The sequence below is a fragment of the Urocampus carinirostris genome, chromosome 9, assembly GCF_059441175.1.
Source record: "Urocampus carinirostris isolate Australia breed hairy pipefish chromosome 9, RoL_Ucar_1.0, whole genome shotgun sequence".
Taxonomy (NCBI): Eukaryota; Metazoa; Chordata; class Actinopteri; order Syngnathiformes; family Syngnathidae; genus Urocampus; species Urocampus carinirostris.
The window spans coordinates 36,668,466-36,691,344 of record NC_142357.1 but is presented as its reverse complement, the minus strand read 5'-3'; the positions used below and the strand labels follow the sequence as shown (position 1 = coordinate 36,691,344).

At 41.2% G+C, this 22,879-nt stretch overlaps 1 protein-coding gene across 7 annotated transcripts in view; it reads right to left on the bottom strand.

The window, feature by feature from the left end:
* The window catches only part of LOC148360190 (catenin delta-1-like), a 56,509-nt gene that overhangs the window by 16,403 nt on the left and 17,227 nt on the right, over positions 1-22,879 (bottom strand). For 5 of the 7 annotated variants that reach the window (XM_088343630.1, XM_088343628.1, XM_088343632.1 and 2 more), the window contains 8 exons: positions 16,418-16,486; positions 13,402-13,521; positions 7,578-7,837; positions 4,907-5,188; positions 4,604-4,844; positions 3,171-3,393; positions 1,693-1,882; positions 1,507-1,624 (listed from right to left, as the gene is read on the bottom strand). In XM_088343630.1, coding sequence (XP_088199756.1) covers positions 1,507-1,624; positions 1,693-1,882; positions 3,171-3,393; positions 4,604-4,844; positions 4,907-5,188; positions 7,578-7,837; positions 13,402-13,521; positions 16,418-16,486 — 1,503 coding nt within the window. The remainder of the gene's footprint in view (positions 1-1,506; positions 1,625-1,692; positions 1,883-3,170; positions 3,394-4,603; positions 4,845-4,906; positions 5,189-7,577; positions 7,838-13,401; positions 13,522-16,417; positions 16,487-22,879) is intronic. The other 2 variants (XM_088343631.1, XM_088343634.1) reach the window with 1 other exon arrangement.

The window sequence follows — 22,879 nt, the reverse complement described above, 5'->3', positions numbered from 1 at the left end:
CAATGCATGATTTTTTTTAACAATTTTTTGTGTGTATCATCTAGAATTCTGACCCTAAAAGACCTGGAAGTCCACCTGCACTTTAGTTTCTCTCTCAAGGGTGTTCAAATACTTACTTGCAGCTATATCACAAAAAAAAATCATTTAAAAAAAATTATGCATTGTGATTTATGGATTTTTCTTTTTAGTTTATCTCTCTCACAGTGGACATGCACCTACAATGAAGATTTTAGACCCCTCCATGAGTTCTAAGTAGGAGAAATAGCAGGGTGTTCAAATACTTATTTTCGTCACTGTATATGACCTTGCAATTTGATTTATGGATTTTTCTTTTTAGTTTATCTCTCTCACAGTGGACATGCACCTACAGTGAAAATTTTAGACCCCTCCATGATTTCTAAGTAGGAGAAATAGCAGGGTGTTCAAATACTTATTTTCACCACTGTATATAACCTAATATGTAACCTATGTACCCCCTAATTTTGCACGGGTCTGAACGTTCACACAAAGTCGGTGAGCAGCGCTTGAAACAACAGTGAGCAACCATAATCCCAAGTGTGGCAAGATAATTCATTATCAAACGTGTCTAAAACTTGACATCAAGTTACATTTTGCCGAGTTTCCGGCAATGCAAAATTATTTTTCTCTTTTGAATGAATTGACTTATATACTATTGCAGAGGTTGTACGGCCTACAAACGTCGTTTGTTCTTACAATTCTTTCACAAGATATCCATTTCTTTTTATTTCCTGATATATTTTGTCCCATAATATTAACATTTTTGGGGGCTTATTTAGTCGGTTGTAAGAAACGGAACTGTACTTAATCACATTTTTTAGTGGAAGTACAATGTTGGCAACAAAATTCACTTTTATTTATTTGAATGCAACACAAACTTTTTATTCTTTTTTCCGTGTTTTTTTTCCTACTTTTTTAAAATTCCTAAAAAATAATAATCTCATTTTGTTTATTTTTTCCAAGCTGTTACTTTCTTTTTGTTCTCTATTTACATTTTTCCTACATTTCTTTCTTTTCTTTCTAAGTCATTTTGTGCATAATTTTACATAATATTTGGTCATGTTGGGATTAAAGAAGCAAAAACAACCCGAATAGCCGTTCCTTTTAGTGAGCCGAGCTGAAGAAGCCGGTTCCCCGACAAACTACTAACTTTACTCAACTTCGTTCTCCTTCGTCTCGACTTCAAAATACCACATTTAGGACACAACGTCAGGGGAACCCGTGTATTTTTACCTTCATGCACTGTAACTTTGACTTAAGTCGCTTCTTAATTAGTAATTTTGAGCCCTCATTTTTGCGCGCTGGCTAGATTTTCTTGTGCGCTAAGAATGTGCGAGCAGTGTGCAATTGCCCACGCGCGCAGCTTAGAGGGAACACTGCATGTAACCAATGTTGTGTTTGAGCCTTTTGTTTTGTCAAGATTCCGTCTATAGACATCCTATTCCACTTCGCAACATGTATCCCGGGGGTGTACTACATTTCTCCTACCTTATTGTCCACATCTTTGCGGTTGATCTGCGACTGCACGACGTACATGAGCGAGTCGACCAATCCGGAGCATTCCCTCAGCTTCCGTCGCGCCTCGCTGCGTTCCGAGCTGACGTTTCTGGAAAAAACGCCGCAACGTATAATTACGCTCTTTTTAAATAGGGGGCGCTTGCGGCCATGTCGTACCGCAGGCAGCCGGCCGTGTTGGTCAAGGCCGTTTCCCACTCCAGATGTCGCGGTTTGCAGCTTTCCTCGTTGCTGCTCGATCTTTCCCAACCCGAATGGGGAACGATCACCTCGTCGGCCAAAGCGTGCAGGGCGTGGTCCACTATCTCCATCTTCACAAAGTCGTGGGACGAGAGGTTCCATAGTGTGCCTGAAAGACAGGAATATAAAATTACCTTTGGTCCGATTTATTAGGATTGTGTATTGCTGTTATCCACAGTAAATAAATAGGTCATTATAAGAGTGCTGTTGTTCGAGTTCAAGAACAATAATGCTTAAGACAATAGCTTGAAGCCGTTTGACACAAAGAGCCGAAATATTTCACTGTGAGAGTCAAAGAGCCACACCACGCACTGACCTGCCATGACAGACATATAACACATATAACAGAACACTATTTCCGTTTCGCTTTGCATTTTGCCATTTTGACCATGAGGGTAACAGTCTGCAAGCTCATGAAATGTTTACTTAATTTCCCGGCATTAGACGTAACCTACGCGGATGATTGGCAGTCAGTTATGTGTCTGGAGCAGCATAAAAACAAATCTGCCAAATTAATTTCAAAATATTTATTATTGGTTATTAACTCTGGTGGATTCAAGTGTGTTTTAAGAGGGGGAAAAACATGAAAAGAGGCAAAGAGCCACAGTATATAGAAAATATGTAGAGCCGCATTCTGATTGGCCAAGAGCCGCATGTTCGCCACCCCTGCTCTAGTACCTTGTCAAATTTGATCACAATCTGAAAAATTAAACCTTTTCTTTACAGATTTTTCTAATGGTAGGTCTAGGCGTTTCCAAAAGTGGCTATTTCGAGACGAGCAGTTCACAGTCCTTAAAACTTTGCATTAGTGCACCTTACTTGGCCATTTTTTAGACATTGTGAAAGAGTTGCAAATCTTTGACTTCTCTTTCTAGAATATAATCCATGACTGTGCACACTTGCACGTAATATGGTGCGTGAAAATGAATCACGATTGGCTTTGAGCACGTTTACCTTTGGCTCTGATTTGAATACACATCGTAAATGTCCACATATTTATGTTGGGATTTCATCGGCTTACCTATGTGCCATTCACATTTGAATAGGCCACTATTGGCTAAAGGATTTTGACTACCCCTTTTCGAACATTTTGTGGGACATTATTTCGTTGTTGACTCATTGTTTTTGTCCTGTTTTTATTTTTATGTTCGAAATAAAATTTTCATTCATTCATTCATTCATGACATTTTTATCATTATTATTTTTTATAAACAAACAGGCCTTCAAAATGTTGTCACAGGCTCAAGACCATAAAAAAGCTTGCAATTGGCACAGAGTGGCATCAATCAAAATGTCGGGGGTTGATGGTAGTATTGAAAATAATCTGATGAGTGTTTATTTTTTAAGGGGATTAATGAAAAAAAAACACTATAAAGAAAAATAGTTGTTTTTTTTACCCGTGATAGTGTCCGTGAGGTCCTGATCCCGGGTCTTTCTCAACAATCGGACCAACGCCGGCACTCCGTCGCAGTTCTTGATGGCGATCTTGTTGTCTGGGTCTCGTCCGTAGGAAATGTTCTTCAGCGCTCCGCAGGCAGAGTGGTGAACGTCTTTGCTGGGGTGGTCCAGCAGAGACACTAAGGCCGGGATACCCTTTAGGCGCCGGACTTCAGATTTGACCTGGAAATAGTCAAGTCATGTTTATTTGTGACGCCCTTAATCATAAGGTCTCAAAGGGCTGCACAGACCACAGATTATTGCGAATCACAGACTATTATTACACCGTCCCCTGATCTAAAACCTTCATGAGGGCAAATAGAATTTAAAAAACAAAATGTAAGTTTTTGCGCTTTTTTATAAAGGGATGCCACAGGGTTCCATCTTAGCTCCCCTATATTTTTATGCTTATTTGCTTCAGATAATACCTTTTTTTTACCCTATAACATTTGAACATGCCATTTGTATTATGCTCAGCTCACACTATGGCGCAGGTTTCATAAGCAAAAGTCTGAAAAAAGTTTGAATCGAGAAGACCCCCGGGATATGGTACTTTACAGTGTTGGGACGTAAAGAGACCTAAAAAGCATTTTATTCCACAGTTATTTTGCGTGCCCAACAACATAGCAAATGTCCAACTTAGTAGTGTATGTGTGTACAACACGTGATGTTTCCAAGATGCTTGCCTCCCATTGGTCCATCTTAATTTGTTGGTATGTTATGCGTTGGCAGTCGGCAACAGGAAAATGCCGATTTGCTATTGGCTGAACCACCTCCCACAATGCCTTACTATTCAGTTCAGAATCTTGTGAGCATCATAAAGACTTAGAAAGTCGTCAATACGACTAATACTACAAATTTGTACTGTATTTGTACTATTTTTCCATCATCGCCCCAAGGCTTGCAGTGATGCTAAAGGAAGAAGCAAAAACACGATAAACCATCAAAACGAAGATTGATGACTAACCAATAGGCCATCGAGACTATTAATAAAAATAAGAATCTAATTGGAGCAAGAAAATATAAGGGCATGACAATCCTTGCAAGTGGAATTGTTTAAGTGGGTTTGAATTTGAATCCTTCCTATCTGTTGCCTGCCCCATCTGCATCCACCTGCAACACCATCAAACAGGGTGAAGTCACGTCAGACGTAAAGGTAAATCCAATGTATTTTTGCATGTTATTTAACCATATGCACATACATTACACACAAGTAGTACTTATAAAAACTATAACATAGTGTATAGTAGAATTTTCTATCTGATGTTCCTGGGCTTCGCAACACATTAGCATAGGTTTTATCCCCACCATAAGGCAAATTTTCTTCGCTTCCTCGGAACGGATTAATGACGTATCCAGGGGGGCCTACTATATACCAGAAGCAAATTTTCACCTTATCATTTTTGAAGGTAAGATGTTGTAGGAAGGCTGCAGCGTTGGTTTTGACCGGATCCAGGCGATAATTTAGCATAGCGATCACCTCCGGCAGTTCTGGTTGTCTCCAGGAAGAGGGAGGTCCTTTCCTCAAAGTACTGTCCAACGAGGCCATGCTCCCTCGCTCCAGACTCATAGGAACCCCCCAGGCATACGGATCAACCCCAACCATGTCGCCATCCAGAGTATCTTCACAACTCCTGCACGAGATCAAAAGAACGTCAATGCGGGGATTGAGCGTACGAGAGTCGAAGTGATTTACCGGAGTCTCCGCCTGTCCATGCCTCCTGGACCTGGACCTAGCCGTGGCATAGTGCCGTAACCGCCGGGGTGCATGGGCGGCGGTCCCATGCCGTAGTCGTCGTAACCCACGCTCCGCTGGTCGTCTTCCAATGCATAGTGGCCGTGTCCGTATCTCATGTCCATGGCTGAACCCATGGCCCTCATTCCCCGGCCCACCTGGGGCTGAGCTGAATAAGGGTCCATCTGCTGGCGGCTCGGGGCCCGATAACCGGAGTCCAAAGTTCTGTAACCGTCAACTGGCCTGCAAAAGAGGTGAGCAAAAACGGAAGTGATTAATATCTGTAGAGGATGGATGGCACCCAGACTTTTGTCTTTATTTTGGCAGGTTTTCAACAAACTACAGATATGGGGTTGTTGGAGAGATGAAAAAACAGTGGTGATTCAGCTTTATGACTTAATTTGTTTCTGTATCGAAATGTAAATTATAGTAAACGCATTAACCAAACCGGGCCCATTAGAAACGTCCACTTCTTTTAAAGAAAACGCTGACAGTGCATCTAACAAGCAATTTAGTCCTAAACATGTCCGTATATAAATGTACTGAAAGTTGTTTATTGCAGTTAATGAGGACCAAAACTCCCCTTCGATATGTGAAAATCCACAAAGTGGCCTCTCCCCATTTTAAAATTCATCAATCTATTATCTGCACCACTTATCCTCAGTAGGGCCCCGGGGGTGCTGGAGCCAGTCCCAGCTATCGTCTGGCAGTGGGCAGGGGACATGCTGAACTCATTGGCAGCCAGTCGCTGCACAAAGAGACAGACAATTTTTCACACCTAGGGACAATTCCGACCTGAGATGCATGTTTTTGGAATGTGGGAGGAAACCGGAGCGCCCTGGAGAAAACCCACGCAAGCACACGGAGAACATGCAAACTCCACACAGGAGGTTCGATCTCATGACCTCAGAACTGTGCCACACACGTGCTAACCACTGCGCCGCCGTGCTGCCCCCATAAAAACATGCGCTCTTCCATTTTCCCGATCGCGGCAACAGTTGCTCATTTTAGTCAAAAAAACTACAAAAAGAGCCTCAAAACGAGAGACAAAGGTATCCTTTTGGACTCTGCTCCTAACAATAGTCGACTGTGGATAATGGATCACGGCCAAACAGTGCAGGTGATTTTAGGCAGGCTAAACTGTCATGCCTTAGCGGCCCGAACAGGATATGTATTTTTATTTCTTATATTTTTAAAAGCCCCCATGCCCTCAGCAATACTCAACTTTCATTTTGTGCAGGAAAAACGGCACGCCTCCCAACAAAAATGCCTTCTGCTGGTCCCAGTTCTCATCAATTTGTGATCGAGGACAACTATTTGCAGCCACACGAGTGCAATTCATTTTTTGGTGGGACAGAATGGCAAAAAAGGAGCAGCCAAGCCCAACAAATATGGACTCTGCTGGTCCCCAAACGCATAATGTTGGGGGAAAAGGACCACAGAATATTGGGGAAGTTTTTGTACAATTGACATAGCTTTGGAGTGACATCTTTTTCTTCTCTTTTCTTTGTAAAGATCACAAAACATTTGCAGAGGAAGAAATTCTTTCATCATGTATTCATTTCAGTCGGTTTTGATACACTCCAGAACAGTTATAATAAACTCTGTCCGTTCTTACTCTCTCTCGCCTTGTGTGTTAGTCTTCTTAACCTTTTCTGGACAGCACCAACATACAACTGGAACAAAACATTTATTCTTACGAGTTCTCTTCTTAAGATTTTAAAACCAGGTATGTATGACTGGCTTTAAGAATAAACCCCTTTTCGCCGTTCTCAACAATCATACGTTTTCAGATTGTTCAAAAGCTGAAGCACCACTGTACAAAAAAGTAGAACCACAACATGTAAAAATAACTCATAAAACAAAAAACATTTTACAGAAAAAGGAATGGAAATGATGACGCCTCAGTTTAACATTGATGATAGAGGTAAGATCTGAGGCCCCGGCCAGGAATTCGGGTTTGAAATGTCAATCATCGACTCAGGTTCGGGCTGGGTAGCTATTGCCGTTTTTTGTTTTGTTTTTTAACTTGGTGACGTGTCGTCCAACGATAAAAAAAAAAGCTTGTCCCACAGTCAAAGAGCAGTCGTGTGCTCAGTTCGTCCTCCAAATCAGCACCCGCAGAGGGTGACAGTGGACTGACTCACCCGGGCCGCTTCGAAAAATGAGCTGGCCCTTACAGTACAGGCAATGGATTAGCATTGCCTGCCTTTGCTAGCGTTGAATAGCCCTAAGGCTTCAACTCCTAACCGGCAGGGTTACTAGACTGGCGGATTGCCAGGCAGGAAGAGGAACAAAGGGAGAGGAAGCTTCATCTTTGTCGCCAATGTTATGTTCAATAAGGCACTTGGAAACTGGCCCTGTGAACTGCTCTGTCGTTTATCTACAGTAGCCATTTCTATCACCACACACATGTGTTCAGTGGTTCCGCGCCCACACACTTTTGTCCTTCTCCGTCTTCTCTTCAAAGATATGTAGATTTGGGGTTTATTCGGGCTTGGTCCCTCAAATCAAGTTAAACAGTCAGGCTCGGGCTGGATTTTTTTAGGCCCGATCTGACCTCCATTTGATCGTTATGACAAAAAAGCACAACATTTAACATGAATTTGAATGAAATTGAAAAATAGTGTACCTGTAGCGCTCGTCCATGTGCATTCCTCTGTTCAAACTTGTGTAGGCTTCAGACGGCGGTGCTCCCCGGTAATCGTCATAAACTCCGACTGGTCCGTAATGGTAGTTTCTGGGCACGGTGGCGGTAGGGTAATCCCCGCCGACCTGCCTATAAGGACGGTCTAGGGTGGCGCTGTAGCCACTCATTCCGGAGACCGACATGCCGCCGTTGATGGACATGGAGTCGCTCGGCAAGACTGTGCGCGAGATTGGTTTCTTAATCTGAGATAGAAAAACATTCGGGTGTCAGAAAATCAAAAATCAAAACTACTACGCATTGGGTAGACCCCTGGGACACAGCGTTCTCCCGTCTCAACCAGTTTTTCCCTTTAAGGTGTGTACTATAAGACACTTTGTGGGTATATATTAAAGGATTTTATACGATTGACTAAGGCAATAGATATTTACGGCCTGTGCCTTTATTCAATGAGTGGTGAAAGTTCAGGGCAGGCATAAGTGGTGGAAAGTGTCGTTTACAGGACAGGACGTACGGCTGATAGCACATCAGCACACCCAGACGTTGATGCAGAGCGACCCGGCGAGGTTTTGAGAAGTCAGACATCAAGATTCAGATTCAGATTCAGATCTACTTTATTGTCATTCTAGTACACGTGTATACAGAACGAAATGTCGATGGATCTGACTCCCACAGTTTCCCTCAGTGTCCTTCAGTGTACAGATATAAATAAAGCTGTATTGTGTTATTTACCATAGTGCCGATAGTGCAAGAAGAGACGCTAACCAGATGTGCAAGATGGGCAGTCAGGTTAACAAGTCAGGTACACAGTACCATTATATTGTAAACAATAACACTGTAAGTAATAACACTGTAAGTAACAATAGTGCAGAGATCAAATGTGCAAGGAGTGGCAAGCTATAAAAAAACTGCCACTAGTGCAAAAGTTAAATTAGCAGCCGTTTAGATTTAAGTTAACTATATGTTAGATTGACCATTTAACAGTCTAATGGCCAGGGGGACTAGACTATTGCGGAGCCTGGTGGTCCTGCACCGCACACTGCAGTACCTCTTCCCAGAGGCTAGCAGAGTGAATAGTCCATGATGGGGGTGAGAGGGGTCCCCGGTAATGTACTTAGCATGGGATAAGCAGCGCTTCTGGCCAATGTCCTGAATGGAGGGAAGTGTAGTCCCGATTATTTTCTCCGCTGTCCTCGTTACCCTCCTCACACTACCCCAGTCGGTAGCGCTGCAGCCTCCACACCACACAGAGATACAGCTGGTCAGGATACTCTCTATGGTGCCCCTGTAGAATGTGATGAGGGATGGTGGGGGCAGGTGGGCTCACCTCATCCTCCGCAGGAAGTACAGGCGCTGCTGTGCCCTCTTAACCAGAGATGCAGTGTTCACGGACCAGGTGAGTTTGTTTGTGATGTGCACCCCTAGGAACTTGATACTGCTGACAACCTCCACAGCCTTGTTGTTGATGCAAAGTGGGGCATGGTTGGGCTGGTTTTTCCTAAAGTCGACAATGATCTCTTTAGTCTTGTCAACATTCAGGACCAGGCTGTTGTCCTTGCACCAGCCCACCATCTGCTCCACTTCCTCTCTGTAGGCCAGGTCGTTGTCATCCCTGATGAGGCCCACCACCGTTGTGTCGTCAGCATACTTCACGATGTGGTTTGTGGCGGACCTAGGGGCGCAGTCGTGTGTCATCAAGGTGAACAGCAAGGGGCTTAGGACGCAGCCTTGGGGGGAGCCCGTGCTGAGGTAGATGACATCTGAACTGTTCTGACCTATCCGCACAGATTGGGGTCTGTCACAGAGGAAGTCCAGCAGCCAGTTCCGCAGGGGGGTGTTGAAACCCAGAAGCCCCATTTTGTCTACCAGATGTTGTGGGATGATGGTGTTGAATGCTGAACTGAAGTCCAGGAACAGCATCCGCACATGGGTGTTCTTCTCCTCTAGGTGTGTCAGGCTCAGGTGAAGCGCAGAGGAGATGGCATCCCTGGTGGAGCGGTTTGTCCTGTAGGCAAACTGAAAGGGGTCGAATGAAGAGGGGAGACTGGAGGTGATGTGCTCTTTAACCAGTCTCTCGAAGCACTTCATTATGATAGGAGTCAGTGCAACGGGCCGGTAATCGTTGAGTGATAAGATCTGGGTTTTCTTTGGCACTGGGATGATGTTGGCAAATTTGAAGCATGATGGTACTTTGGCTTGGTCTAGCGAGGTGTTGAAAATGTCTGTTAGTACACAAGCCAGCTGATCGGCGCACTCCCTAAGTACCCGCCCCGGAATGTTGTCCGGGCCTGGAGCCTTCCTTGTGTTGACCCTTCTCAGGGTCTTCCTCACGTCAGATGAGTCCAGGTGGAGTGCTCTTTCGTCCTGATTTGGAGCCGCTGTTTTGTGCGCTCGTGGATGAGATTGTGAAGCCCAGGGGGCTTCCTTAGCACGCCCATGGGAGGAGCCGGCACACCATTATGCGGGGAGATGATGGCCAATAAGAGAAAGCTAAAGGACTTCACACAGACTCCAACGTCACTCCAGCCGTCTGTTTTACACTCAGGTCTGATGTTGTGAATAAATCCGCCCCCGTGTGAAATGTCGGCTTAAGAAACGAGCGTGCATCAATTGTTGGATGAATATAGGTTGTGTTTGGTTAATGGAATCATAACTAATTCGAACAATTTGGTAAACAGTACATTTTGATCATTTAATTCCTAACAATATTAAAATATTTGATTTGTGTTGACTATAATGGTGGGGTGCGTAGTTTGCGGTGTCCTTGAGAAGTTAAATTGAAACTTTATATTATTAAGTGTTAACAATGCCCAGCTGAGTTTTTTATGATCCTTTAAATACATTTTCCACCGTACCTTCAAACCACTTCTACCCTCTGTGTTCAACTAAAGAGTGTATTACGCTGGAGAAAAGGAGGCGGGGCTATGTGAATAGAGTAGCGATTTCATGCGCGTGCTGTTTTCTTCTTTTCTACTATGAAACTAGCGAAAGTAAGAAAAGGATTGTTTCAAAGACAGCCCGAATGCCAACACAAACCCCCAAAAAGAAAGGAAGAGTGTATTCGGGCAGGTCTAAGAATTTCACATATTTGCAGGAGTACCGTATTTTCCGCACTATAAGGCGCACCTAAAAGCCTTTATTTTTTTCAAAAGCTGACCATGCGCCTTATAATACAATGCGCCTTATTTATGGATCAACATTAAGTTTTCCAACTAACTTGCAGCCGCCGACTCGATTTTCCCCCGAACGCCAAGTAGTACGCGGTGGATGGTGGGATTTATTTACCGGCGTTTCATTGGCTAACCAATGTGTCAATCATCAGTTGAATCGATCACTATTGGCTAAAGTTATTCGGAGGTCAAGAGGCGGATCCTTCTTATCATTTACAGACTGCCATTGGCTCAAACGGCAAACAAAGCCTGCAATTGGCCGAAAAAGATGTGTCAATCATCAGTTGAATCGATCACTATTGGCTAAAGTTATTCGGAGGTCAAGAGGCGGATCCTTTTTATCATTTACAGACTGCAATTGGCTCAAACGGCAAACAAAGCCTGCAATTGGCCGAAAAAGATGTGTCAATCATCAGTTGAATCGATCACTATTGGCTAAAGTTATTCGGAGGTCAAGAGGCGGATCCTTTTTATAATGTACAGGCTGCCATTGGCTTAAACAGCGAAACAAAGCCTGCAATTGGCCGAAAAAGATGAATGCGTATAGCATGTGGCCGATGGCATAGAGAAAGCATTTTTTTCTATTCTGTATTTGTAAATATTGTATTCTCCTGGATTTACTACCCTCACGGATATAAGAGGACATTGCCTGCACATTATTATGAACACAATGACTTCGGTGAGCTATTCCCGGTTTTATATTGTCTTGTTTCAGACTGAACTCGATGTTTCTGTGATAAGCGGTGCAGATAATGGATGGAATGGAGTGTCTATTTTTAAATTAAACTCAATTCCAAGTGTTTATTGTCATATGCACAGTAAAGTTGCGAGCGAAAAAGAAAATAGATACGAAGGAATGGTTATCATTTCTTGAATCCCAAGACTTTAACCTTCCGAATGATGGAACGATGCAGTTGAGTGACATCTTACGGACACCGCATTCGCACGTGTTCTCGACACGTATTTGCGTCTTTGCAAGCTTTCAGAATGTTAAGGGGGTAATAAGTTGGACTGAACTATCTGACTGTTTTGTCCACGTTCCCATTGTAGCGCCTTATAATCCGGTGCGTCTTATATATGTCAAAAATAGGACCAAAAACTATTTTTTCGGGGTGCGCCCTATAACCCGGTGCGCCTTATAGTGCGGAAAATACGGTAACAAAAAGAGCTTGACAGAGGCTGCAATGTGTGATTTCAGCCAGAAGATGGTATCAACAAGTAGAATATTTTAAAATGACTGACACCACCTTGAGGCAAATGCTTTTCTTAAATGATTTACTCTGTGGTTAGAATTCATTACCAAGTGTTGTACATGAATATTTAGTGTTTGAATTTCAAGTTAAAACAAAACTTAATACTACTTCCGGGTTTTCACGACTCACACTAAGGCTGACATGATGGTTGCAACGCCGTAAGTTTTTATATGCTGTACAAACAACTTTATTTTGAAATGGTTGAGAGGGATGTAAAGTTCATGCACTTTATTTTGGCAAACATAATGGCACATGGTATTGTATTGTTGCAGTTATCGTCATCTAGAGAAGGAAATAAAATCCTCAATAACACATTCCCTTTGGTCATGGTCCTGTCTTTGGTGGTTTAATTCTGTCATATCAATAACGCTACAAAAGTATGCCAATTTTGCTTAGCTCGTCTAGGTTTTTAATTGTGTGTTGGCTTTTAGCTACATCTGACGTTCAGAGGACAAAATGGTTTCGTTAAATTCTTTGTTTCAAGTTCAATTTTACGAACTTTAATTGTATGTATCCATAACTGGACAATAGACATCCAGAATATGGTATATACCTTATGATGTTTTCACTTTACGGTGTGGAAAGATGTTTTCATGGCCCCGCTTTACGGCATTTTCCTCCACTAATGCCATGTCAACAACACATTTTTACACGTACCCAATAAAATTGCAATATTTAAATCTCCGGTGTTTGAGCATTTGAAATGTCTCCAAGATACCAGTCTGCTATTGGTTGAAGTCATATAAAATGCTGGTCGGCTATTGGTTTGTGTCATGGTGGCATACCGGTAAGCTAATGGCTGAATTGTGTTTAGTTCAGAATCCTGTGTAACAAACTTAAATTTCTTACGCTATAAGACCCAAGACTTGCATTGATGCGAAAGGGAGAAGCAAAAACATGATAACCATGAAAACAAAGCTTAAGATACTCAAAAATTAGACACACCTGTTGTTACCCCAGATGAGGGCAGTAGCCATAACCAGTCAACAATCAGGAAAATTATTAAGAATAAAGACGCAATGAAGGTTAAAAATATATATATATATTTTAGTTTAAATCTTTCATCTCCTTCACTCTGCATTCACCCGCTACCCCCCTGTACCAGCTTAAACCATGTAACATCTATGGTATATAAAATGTCATTTTTCCTTTACATGTACATTTGTTAAATCATACGAACGGATGTTCCACATACTGGAAGAAATAGTTTTTGTACACTATTTCAGTATTTACATGTTTTGACTGGGGCATGAGGGTTAGAAATGCATTGATTAATTAATATAGGTTTCTATCCCCCACTATACAGCATTTTCCCTTCATCGCCCCCACTTTTGAAGCGATAATTCCCGTATTTTGGGGATCTACTGTACTCGATATACAACTCACCCCATTGTCGAGCCGTCGTGCTGTCCCGTCTTCGGAGAAGACCGAGTGTGCTTCGTGAGAGTCTTCTTCTGGTGTGTAGCTCTCGTCTAGAGCGCCGTGTGCTGGGTCGACCATTCTGTACTATAACCAAAATGAAATTTTCACTGAAATCGAATGCTGGAAAAACCGAACACTGCTGAACAATGCTTTAGAGCAGACTCAAACTCATTTAAGCTCACGGGGGCCGGTTTAGTAGATTAGAGAGAAAGAAAGAAATGTGTGTGCGAGAGAGAGAGAGAGTGCGAGAGCGAGTAAGTGAGAGTGAGAGAAAGAGAGAAAAAGAGAGAAAAAGAGAAAGGAAGAGAGAGAAAGAGAGAAAGAAAAAGAGAAAGAGAGAGCGAGAGAAAGAGAGAGAGATGGTGGGACGAGAGAGCGAGAGAAAGAGAGAGAGATGGTGGGACGAGAGAGCGAGAGCAAGAGAGAAATGGTGGGACGAGAGAGCGAGAGCGAGAGAGAGATGGTGGGACGAGAGAGCGAGAGAGATGGTGGGACGAGAGAGCGAGAGAGATGGTGGGACGAGAGAGCGAGAGAGATGGTGGGACGAGAGAGCGAGAGAGATGGTGGGACGAGAGAGCGAGAGAGATGGTGGGACGAGAGAGCGAGAGAGATGGTGGGACGAGAGAGCGAGAGATGGTGGGACGAGAGAGCGAGAGAGATGGTGGGACGAGAGCGCGAGAGAGAGAGATGGTGGGACGAGAGAGCGAGCGAGAGCGAGAGAGAAACAAGAGATAAAAGCAGAAATAGTGAGAGAGGGGAAAAGAAAAAATGAAATCCAAAGAGAAATAGAAAGAGAAAAAGAGGAGAGAAGGAGAGAAAGAGAGAGTAAAGGAAAAAATTAAGGGAGAGCAAAAGATAGAAAGACAGAGAGAGAAAGAGGCTAAAAGGAACAAAGAGAAAAAGAGAGTGAAAGAGAGAGAGAGAGAGTGAGAGAAAAATGGAGGAAGAGAGCGAGGAGAGAGAGAGAAATACAAGTGCAGAGGCACCTGGCTTTGGCAACATCAAGTGGACCTATTTCAACCTGCAGCTCATTTTCCTCTTGCGCTTCTCTGAGCGTCGTCAAGCGGGCCGGATCCAATCCCCGAGCGGGCCTGACCCGGCCCGCGGGCCGCCTGTTTGACACCAGTGCTTTCGAGGAATAACAGTTTCGCAATACAGGATTTGAACCCTACCGCCTTGCCAAGCAAAATGTCTACCTCAAGGCTATTCTGGCTTACCGAAAACAAAAGGAGAGGACTTGAATTAGACATGAAAGAGGAACTGAGAGCCAGTGGTTAAATGGATTAAATTATTTGTCTTCGCTTGGAGTACCACAAAAAGCCAGAACAGAAAACAATGACTAATAACAATAATAACGTTTTCCAATGTTACCAAAGTTAATCTCACGAGAATTTTATAATTTAAGATTTTTAAAGAGACGTGAAAGAGTCCTGCTGAGAGGCAATTGTGAAACTTACTAGTTTGAGTTTAGTCAAGCAAAGTGGTAAATAAAATTTGGTTAAGTAAAAGTAGACAAACAGTTTGAGGTAAAACTAAAAACGTGAACTTATTAACCCCTTCCCGTTCCCGTAAAATCTGCCTAAAATCCTAGTGCAAGACGTACCCAAATTAAATTGAATAGGGTTTTGGTCTCTTATGAAAGGTAACAGTTTTGTCCCCAACTGAAATAATCCAAGTGCTACCAACATTGAGTACCGTATTTTCCGCACCAAAACTTTTGGTACCAATATATATATAATATATAATTTTTCTAACGACCACCAGCGGCACTCGAGTACAAAATTGGACTATAATAGAAATGTCCGTATGACAGAGGATAGGAGTTCGTTTCAAATGTGAGGAAGACGCTCTTGAAGACGCCAATAATGAGGAGGAAGACGAGGAACGTTTACCGTGAATTTCATAATTGCGACATGGATTTTTTTTCATCTACGCTTCGAGCCCAGCGAGCGTGTTAGGAGTAGCGTGGTGGTACCTTTCACAGGCACGGTTTGGGATGAAAGTTATATTATTATTATTAAAGCTTTGAAAACTCTCTGGGTGTACCGTCTTTCTTTGTAAATACGTGTAACCATGTATAATATGTATTTGCAACTGTATATTTTTGTCATGTATTTATTTTGGACACTTAATTCTGATAAATCTTGCACTGACCAATTAAAAAGAAGAGGCGTAACAGACGCGGGGGATTATGGGAAGTAAGGACCAGTAAAGGTGAGTGTTTGTGGACACGACAGACAAAGGTGGATATATATTTTTCCCACCCTTACCTTTGGAAATATACACTTTTTTTTCCCTTGGATTACTTTCAACGGGCACCTGGACTGTGCAGGTCTGCATTAAATGATAAGCACCGGTATCATTTTCCTCTCATTACGCCGGAGATTTCAAACTCTGTCGGCTTTTGTCGGTCAGGTCAGAACAATGACTCAGCTTCTTGCCAAAAGCAAATATCTCAGCCCAATGGCTTAGAGGAGTAATATGATTTGGATGATATTGATTAAGCGACAGAGAAACAATAAATCTTATCAGGATCCCCCCCATTACAATAGTTCAATTAAAAAGGTCTTCTTTTCTTAACGTGGGTGCATGCGGCTAATATACCGGTGAGGCTTGTGTGTGTAATAAATCGGTTTTCCTCCCGAAATGTGGGGGGAGCGGCTTATAATCAAATGCGGCTTATAGTCTGGAATTTACGGTGTGTTCTTAGTGTCTTAAAGGTAAACAAAGGTAAACATTCAGGGTGTTGGAACGGATTAAAACAATTTACATTATTTGTAATGGGAAAAATGATTTCTGTGTTCGAACAAATCGCTTTTTGAACAGGGTTCTGGAACGGATTATGGTCGAGAACCGAGGTTCCGCTGTATTTTGTTTTGGACTGATCTGTGTGTGGTAAAAATTCCTCTTGAGCTAAAATTCCCACAAATACTCACAATAAATATCCATACACACAACTACCAAGACAATTTCAGCCTACCTGTGTTCCGTTTACGTAGGTGTCCGTTAATTTCAGTCGTTCGATATCGGCATCACCTAAACGCCCGTTCTGGAATGTCAAAAGGAACATTATTTTTAGGATACACACAACAAATTTGTAGAAGGTTCAGGCCTTTCTTTTTCCGAGAAAGAATAAGAAGGTCTTTCGAGCGTGCTTCGGCCTTTATGGTCGGTGAATCACAATGAAACATGCAGGAGGACGTTCTGGAACGCAGCCATTCCTCTTTACACCCTACTTCCTCCTATAAGCACTTATGTAATCCGTGTCTGTCATCCTGTATATCTCAGACTTCACTAACCATAAACATTTGGCGTGGTTCACCTAAAATTCGATTACTGCATCATCTTAACTGGAGGTTCAAACTGAATCACTGTGGAAATAACACATTGGTATTTTGCACTGTAACAGCAGATTGCTTTGGGTTGTTCTTCCCAAAAACAGGAAGCGGTAGTTTCATGAGAAGGAAACATTTTCTCTAAATGTAGTTCTTCCCACGCATATTTTGAAGCAGTGTCCATCTCATCTCATTATCTGCACCGCTTATCCTCAGTAGGGTCGCGGGGGTGCTGGAGCCCATCCCAGCAATCATCGGGCAGTGGGCAGGGGACACCCCGAACTGGTTGCCGGCCAATTGCAGGGCACACAGGGACAGACATCTCGCTCGCTCATTCACACCTAGGGACAATTTGGACCGGCCAATCCACCTGAAATGCATGTCTTTGGAATGTGGGAGGAACCCGGAGTGCCCAGAGGAAACCCGCGCAAGCACGGGGAGAACATACAAACTCCGCACAGTAAGTCCGGTAGCTGGATTTGAACCCACACAGGTTCCCAAGACCTTAGAACTGTGCCGCACATGCACTAACCACTGCTGCCCCAAAGAAGAAGCATAAAAATCTTAATTTGGTATTTCCTCATTTTTTGTGGTTCTTCTGTTTTTTAACCACACAGTCAATTCTGCAAAATGGTAAACATTTCTTTTAAGTATGAATCAAGTGTTTCATACAGCCTGACACAAATAATGTGTTCATTTGACCACATTACAGCTTGTTAGTTTATATTTCAGGGCATCACGACAGCGCAGTGGTGAGGTCATGAGATCGAACCTTCCTGTGTGGAGTTTGCATGTTCTCCTTGTGCTTGAGTGGGTTTCCTCCGGGAACTCCGGTTTCCGCCCACATTCCAAAAACATGCATGTTAGGGACAATTTGGACCGGCCAATTAACCTAAGAGAAAACATGCATTTCAGGTGAATTGGCCGGTCCAAATTGTCCCTAGGTGTGAATGAGCGAATGAGTTGTCTGTCCCTGTGTGCCCTGCGATTGGCTGGCAAGCAGTTCAGGGTGTCCCCTGCCCACTGCCCGAAGATAGCTGGGATGGGCTCCAGCACCCCCGCGACCCTACTGAGGATAAGCGGTGCAGATAATGGATGGATAGTTTATATATCGAATAGTGATACATTTGATTTCCAAGCGCCTTTCAGGACATCCAAGGTCTCTACACAGAATAAAGAAAGTCTCGTATATAATAAATAAAAACATAGGGAGAAAAAAAGATAAAAATATGTCGAGTGAAAAAAAAAAAAAAAGGGAGGACCATGTGGAGCCATTTTCCCTGAACCGGGATATTATGGATGCCACAGAGCATTACGGGGCTTGTTGTATGGAGATGAATTGCACACGGAATGTCTGGCTTACAAAAAAAACCCGTTTTGTATTGGTTGATTTCCCCAGAACATTTCTGTTTGATTTTCTGGACTCATGGCAAAAATGCCACAAGTGTATATCATATATAATATATATGAAAGAGTGAGAGAGAGTAAAAAAATTGATTAAAAAAAAAGCAAAATGGGTTAAGAAAGAAGAAAAGGCAAGAGAAACAGCAAAAAAGGCAAAAGAGAGTAAAAGACAGAGTGGACGAAAGACAGCGCAAAACTAAAAAAGACAGCGAAAGTCTGAAAGACAAAGGAAGTAGCAGAATGAGCTAGAAAAAGAGTGCGGGGAAAGGAGAAAAAGGAAGAAAAAGAACAAAAAAAAGCAAGGGACAAAAGAAAAGAGAAGGTAGGTAAGAAAGAAAGTAGGGAAAAAACAGAGTGAAAGAAAGAAAAGAGCGTAAGAAAGAAAGAAAGACAGACCAAAACTAAAAAAGACAGCGAAAGTCAGAAAGAAAGTGGCAGAACGGACTAGAAGAAGAGTGAGGGCAAAAGAGAAAGGAAGAAAAAGAACGAACAAAAGAGCAAGAGACAAAAGAGAAAGATTGAGTAAGTAAGAAAGAACGTGAGGAAAAAACAAAGTCAGAGCAAAACTAAAAAAGAAAGTCAGAAAGACAGAAATAAATGGGCAGAACAAACTAGAAGAAGAGTGAGGGGAATAGAGAAAGGAAGAGCGAAAAAAAGATCAAGAGACAAACGAAAAGAGAGTGAGTAGGTATGAAAGAAAGTGAGGAAAAAGAGAAAGAAAGAAAGGCAGAGCGGAAGAAAGAAAGAGAACTAAAAAAAGACAGCGAAAGTCAGAAAGAAAGAAGCAGAACAAGCTAGAAAAAGAGTGAGTAGAGAGGAAGAAAAAGAAAGAAAAAAAAGCAAAAGACAAAAAGAGAAAGAGTGAGTAGGTAAGAAAGAATGTGAGAGGGAAAAAAACAGGCAAAACAAAAGAAAAATGAAGAAAGACAAAGACTCCATGCTTCTTGCAACTCGGGACGAGCACAACTTGTATGCAGAAGAGAGGCAGCAATAGAGCCCCAGTTTTAGGGGGGCACAAATAAGCACAGATTTCGGAGAATTTTCGTTAGCTACATGAATTTATTTCATGTCAAGTTATCCGTCTCTAGTCATGTGAACAATCCTTTCAAATTGCTCCAATCAGCACCCAGGAAATAGAAAGCCGTTTTCTGATTGGTTCGAGTGCACTGGAACTTGATAAGTGACGTCAACATTCACATTTACGCAATTTAAAAAATCATATTAAAAGAAAAACCTGCGCTAAACCAGGGATTCAAAAAGTCAAACCGCGTTATGGAGAGGGGAACATTTTACAGTCACTGCGACCGCAGTCTAATTGCCACCATGTTGGCTTTTATCTCGGCCCCTGAATTCATCAAAATGGTGCGAGAATTCTCGCTCTCATGAATGTCAGGGAGTGCAAAGGAAGCATAATATTTACGGACGGAATTTGAACCTTGGGCTCAGCGGCCCGGGATGCCTCCCTCGTCTCCCTGAGGACGGCGCTACGTGACCCGGAGTACAACCGCACCGAATCACCATAACAAAGTTCGGAAGGTGCTGATAAATGGGAATAAACTTGAGGCGGAGACTAAATAGGAGATTCACACAACCGCGCACAAGATAGGCTTGAGGAAGTCGGTATTTCTTAACTAAGGTGCTGCAAAAAATAAATAAATGTATTGTCATTTTGCAAATGTATCTGCTCTTAAATTTTTTTTTTTTTTTTCATTAGTTTTGTCTTGCTGTCGGTCACCTCTCGGGAGGGAGGGAGAGAGAGAAAGAAAGAGAAAGAAGGAGAGAAAAAGGAAGATAAAGTAAGAAAGAAAGAGAAAAAGATAAAGAAAGAAAGAGAGAAAGAGAAAAAAAGAAAAAGAAAGGGAGGAGAGAAAAAGAAATATAAAAGGAAAAAAAGAGAAAGAAAAAGAGAAAGAAAAAAAAGAAAAAGAAAAAGCGAGAAAAATAAAATAAAGAGAGAGAAAGAAAGAAAGACGGACAGACAGACACCCATAATTCTGGTAACTCATTTTGTTCAAAGAGGAAGTTTGAAATTCCGCCAAAAATAAAAGAAATAATTTCCCACTGACTAATCATTTTCTCATAAGAATTTTAAAATTTAACTTAGAGAGGTACAATTTTTGTATTTTTATTTGTTATATTTCAAAAATAGACAACAGTTTAGTATTATTTCTTATTTTACATTAAACAAAAATAGAATATAACAATTCTTTTGATTTATTTTGTATATTTCTAAATTAGACTGCACATATTTTTATCAATCAATATGTTTTTTACATTTTCAAATGAAACATTTTATGTATTATTTTTAACTATAAATTAAAAAACTAAAGTTAAAAAAATACATATAGATATATTTACATTTTTCATAAATTCAAATTACACCAGTTTGTAATATGCGTTTTCATTTTAACTAGAAGTAAAATATAGTAAATATTTTAACTTATTTATGTATTTTTACTTTCAAATTAAACCACATGTACATATTTTACAAACAAATGTACGAAGTTTGAAAAATCCATAAATGTATGTATTTTTTTTTTCATTTTAACTAGGAAGGTAAAATAGTCATTCCTGAGATTTGTTAACATATTTATGATATTCTCTAATAATTTCTCATTGTTAACAGAAATTAAATGTATATAATTATTGTTTTAATATATAGTTTTTACATTTCTAGATTAGACTCCAGGTATAATTTCTTATTTTACGAGAAATACATTTAAAAATGTAATAATTCTTTAAAATTGTTTATTTTTTGCTCTAGTTATATTTTCAAATAAGGCGAGATTGCCCGTTAATTCAAGGGTAAAACGAATCAATTTAAATTAATGTATTTTCATGTATTAAGACTAATTCAATGGAAAAGGTTGAGAAATTCTGGAACAAGTGAACATTTATATACAGGGTTGGGTAGGATTACTTTAACTGGATTACTTTTGGATTATTCCAATACCAAATATGCTAATAAAAGACAAAAGAAACTAAATATGAATAAAATGACTAAATTTTGTGCAGGCTTGGGGAGTAACGGAATAGATGGAACAGCAAAAATGATGTTGGCTAGCTGATGGGATTCATTTTCATTTTGTCTAACGTTCCACCGGATGCTAACGTTAGCATAGCGCTAAATCTCCTGCCCGCTGCTATCAATAAACAGCAGCTTGCACACCCCAACGGAGCTTTTATCGTCGCCGGCGACTTTAATCAGGCATGTTTATGGACTGTACTTCCCAAATCAGTTCAATACGTGGACTGAGCAATTAGGGAAAAAAAACACTGGACCGTGTGTACAGTAAGATCAAACATCCAGTTGGATCCGCCCATCTCTGTCTGTCCCTCACCCCCTCATACACCCTCCCCACCGGAGGAAACAAAGCCTATACAACAAAGACCGTTAAAACATCTTCTTTGTTCCTTTCTCTTTGTTTTCCTTATCCTCACTTTAAAATGTGGAAATGGAGTCGTCCAATTTCGTTGTCACAATATATCCCATGTTGTAAAAATGACAATAAAGGTATATTCTATTCTATGTTAGTTTTGCCGGAGATCAAAGAGATCAAAGCCAGGGAGAGAACGCTTACCACGTGTTGTGAGTCATAATTGTATTCATATTTAGTTTCTTTTGTCTTTTATTAGCATATTTGGTATTGGAGTAGTCCAAAAGTAATTGAAAGTAACCCTACCCAACCCTGGATATAGTACATACAGACAAACAGGAGGACACTATGCCTGCTTCTCATCATCTGCACCTGACTAATCAATTTAAAGGAACCAGTAAAACACCAATATTTAAGGACCGTGCCCACAGCAAAAGCTGTCAGATGTTTACCTGCTCTTGATGGCACTGGAGTTTTAAAACAAATTTTTGTGGATATAGTCAGGGTTGGGTAGGGTTACTTTAACTGGATTACTTTCAATTACTTTTGATTACTCCAATACCAAATATGCTAATAAAAGACAAAAAAAACTAAATACGAATAAAATAACTGAATTTTGTGCAGGCTCGGGGAGTAACGGAACGACAAAAATGATGTTGGCAAGCTGTTTGGATTTATTTTCATTTTGTTTCTGTGGCATTTTATGTTAGTTTTGCCGGAGATCAAAGCCAGGAGAGAAAGCTTACCACGTGTTGTGAGTCATAATTGTATTCATATTTAGTTTCTTTTGTCTTTTATTAGCATATTTGGTAATTGAAAGCAACCCAGTTAAAGTAACCATACCCAACCCTGTTTATATATTTAAATATAAAACAAGTGAAACAAAATCTACTAGAAAAATACATGAAAACAAATCATTTTTTTTATGAAGAAAAAAAATAAGGATAAACAATACATTATTTGCAGGTACAACACAGACAAATAAATGTGAATAAGTAGGAGTGGGCATGCGTGCCACCACAATGCAATTGTCTGCATTCCAAAACATGCTTTGACAAGAAAGTGAGAATAGCTGAGATTCCATACGAAACCCTCAGGAGACAAAAGATTGAAAAACAATGGAAGCGAGATGATAACCCGACATATAAGATGGACTCGTTTTGTTACACGGATTAGACTTGAAAGATTTGAAATGCAGAATGAGGAGATGAGACATCATGGACGGGGAAATGAGAGGTTGACTGGATGACTAGTGATGGGGAAAACCATGACACAGCTATTTCAATGAGCTCATCGAGTGAAGTACAGTAGACACCAGGGATACGC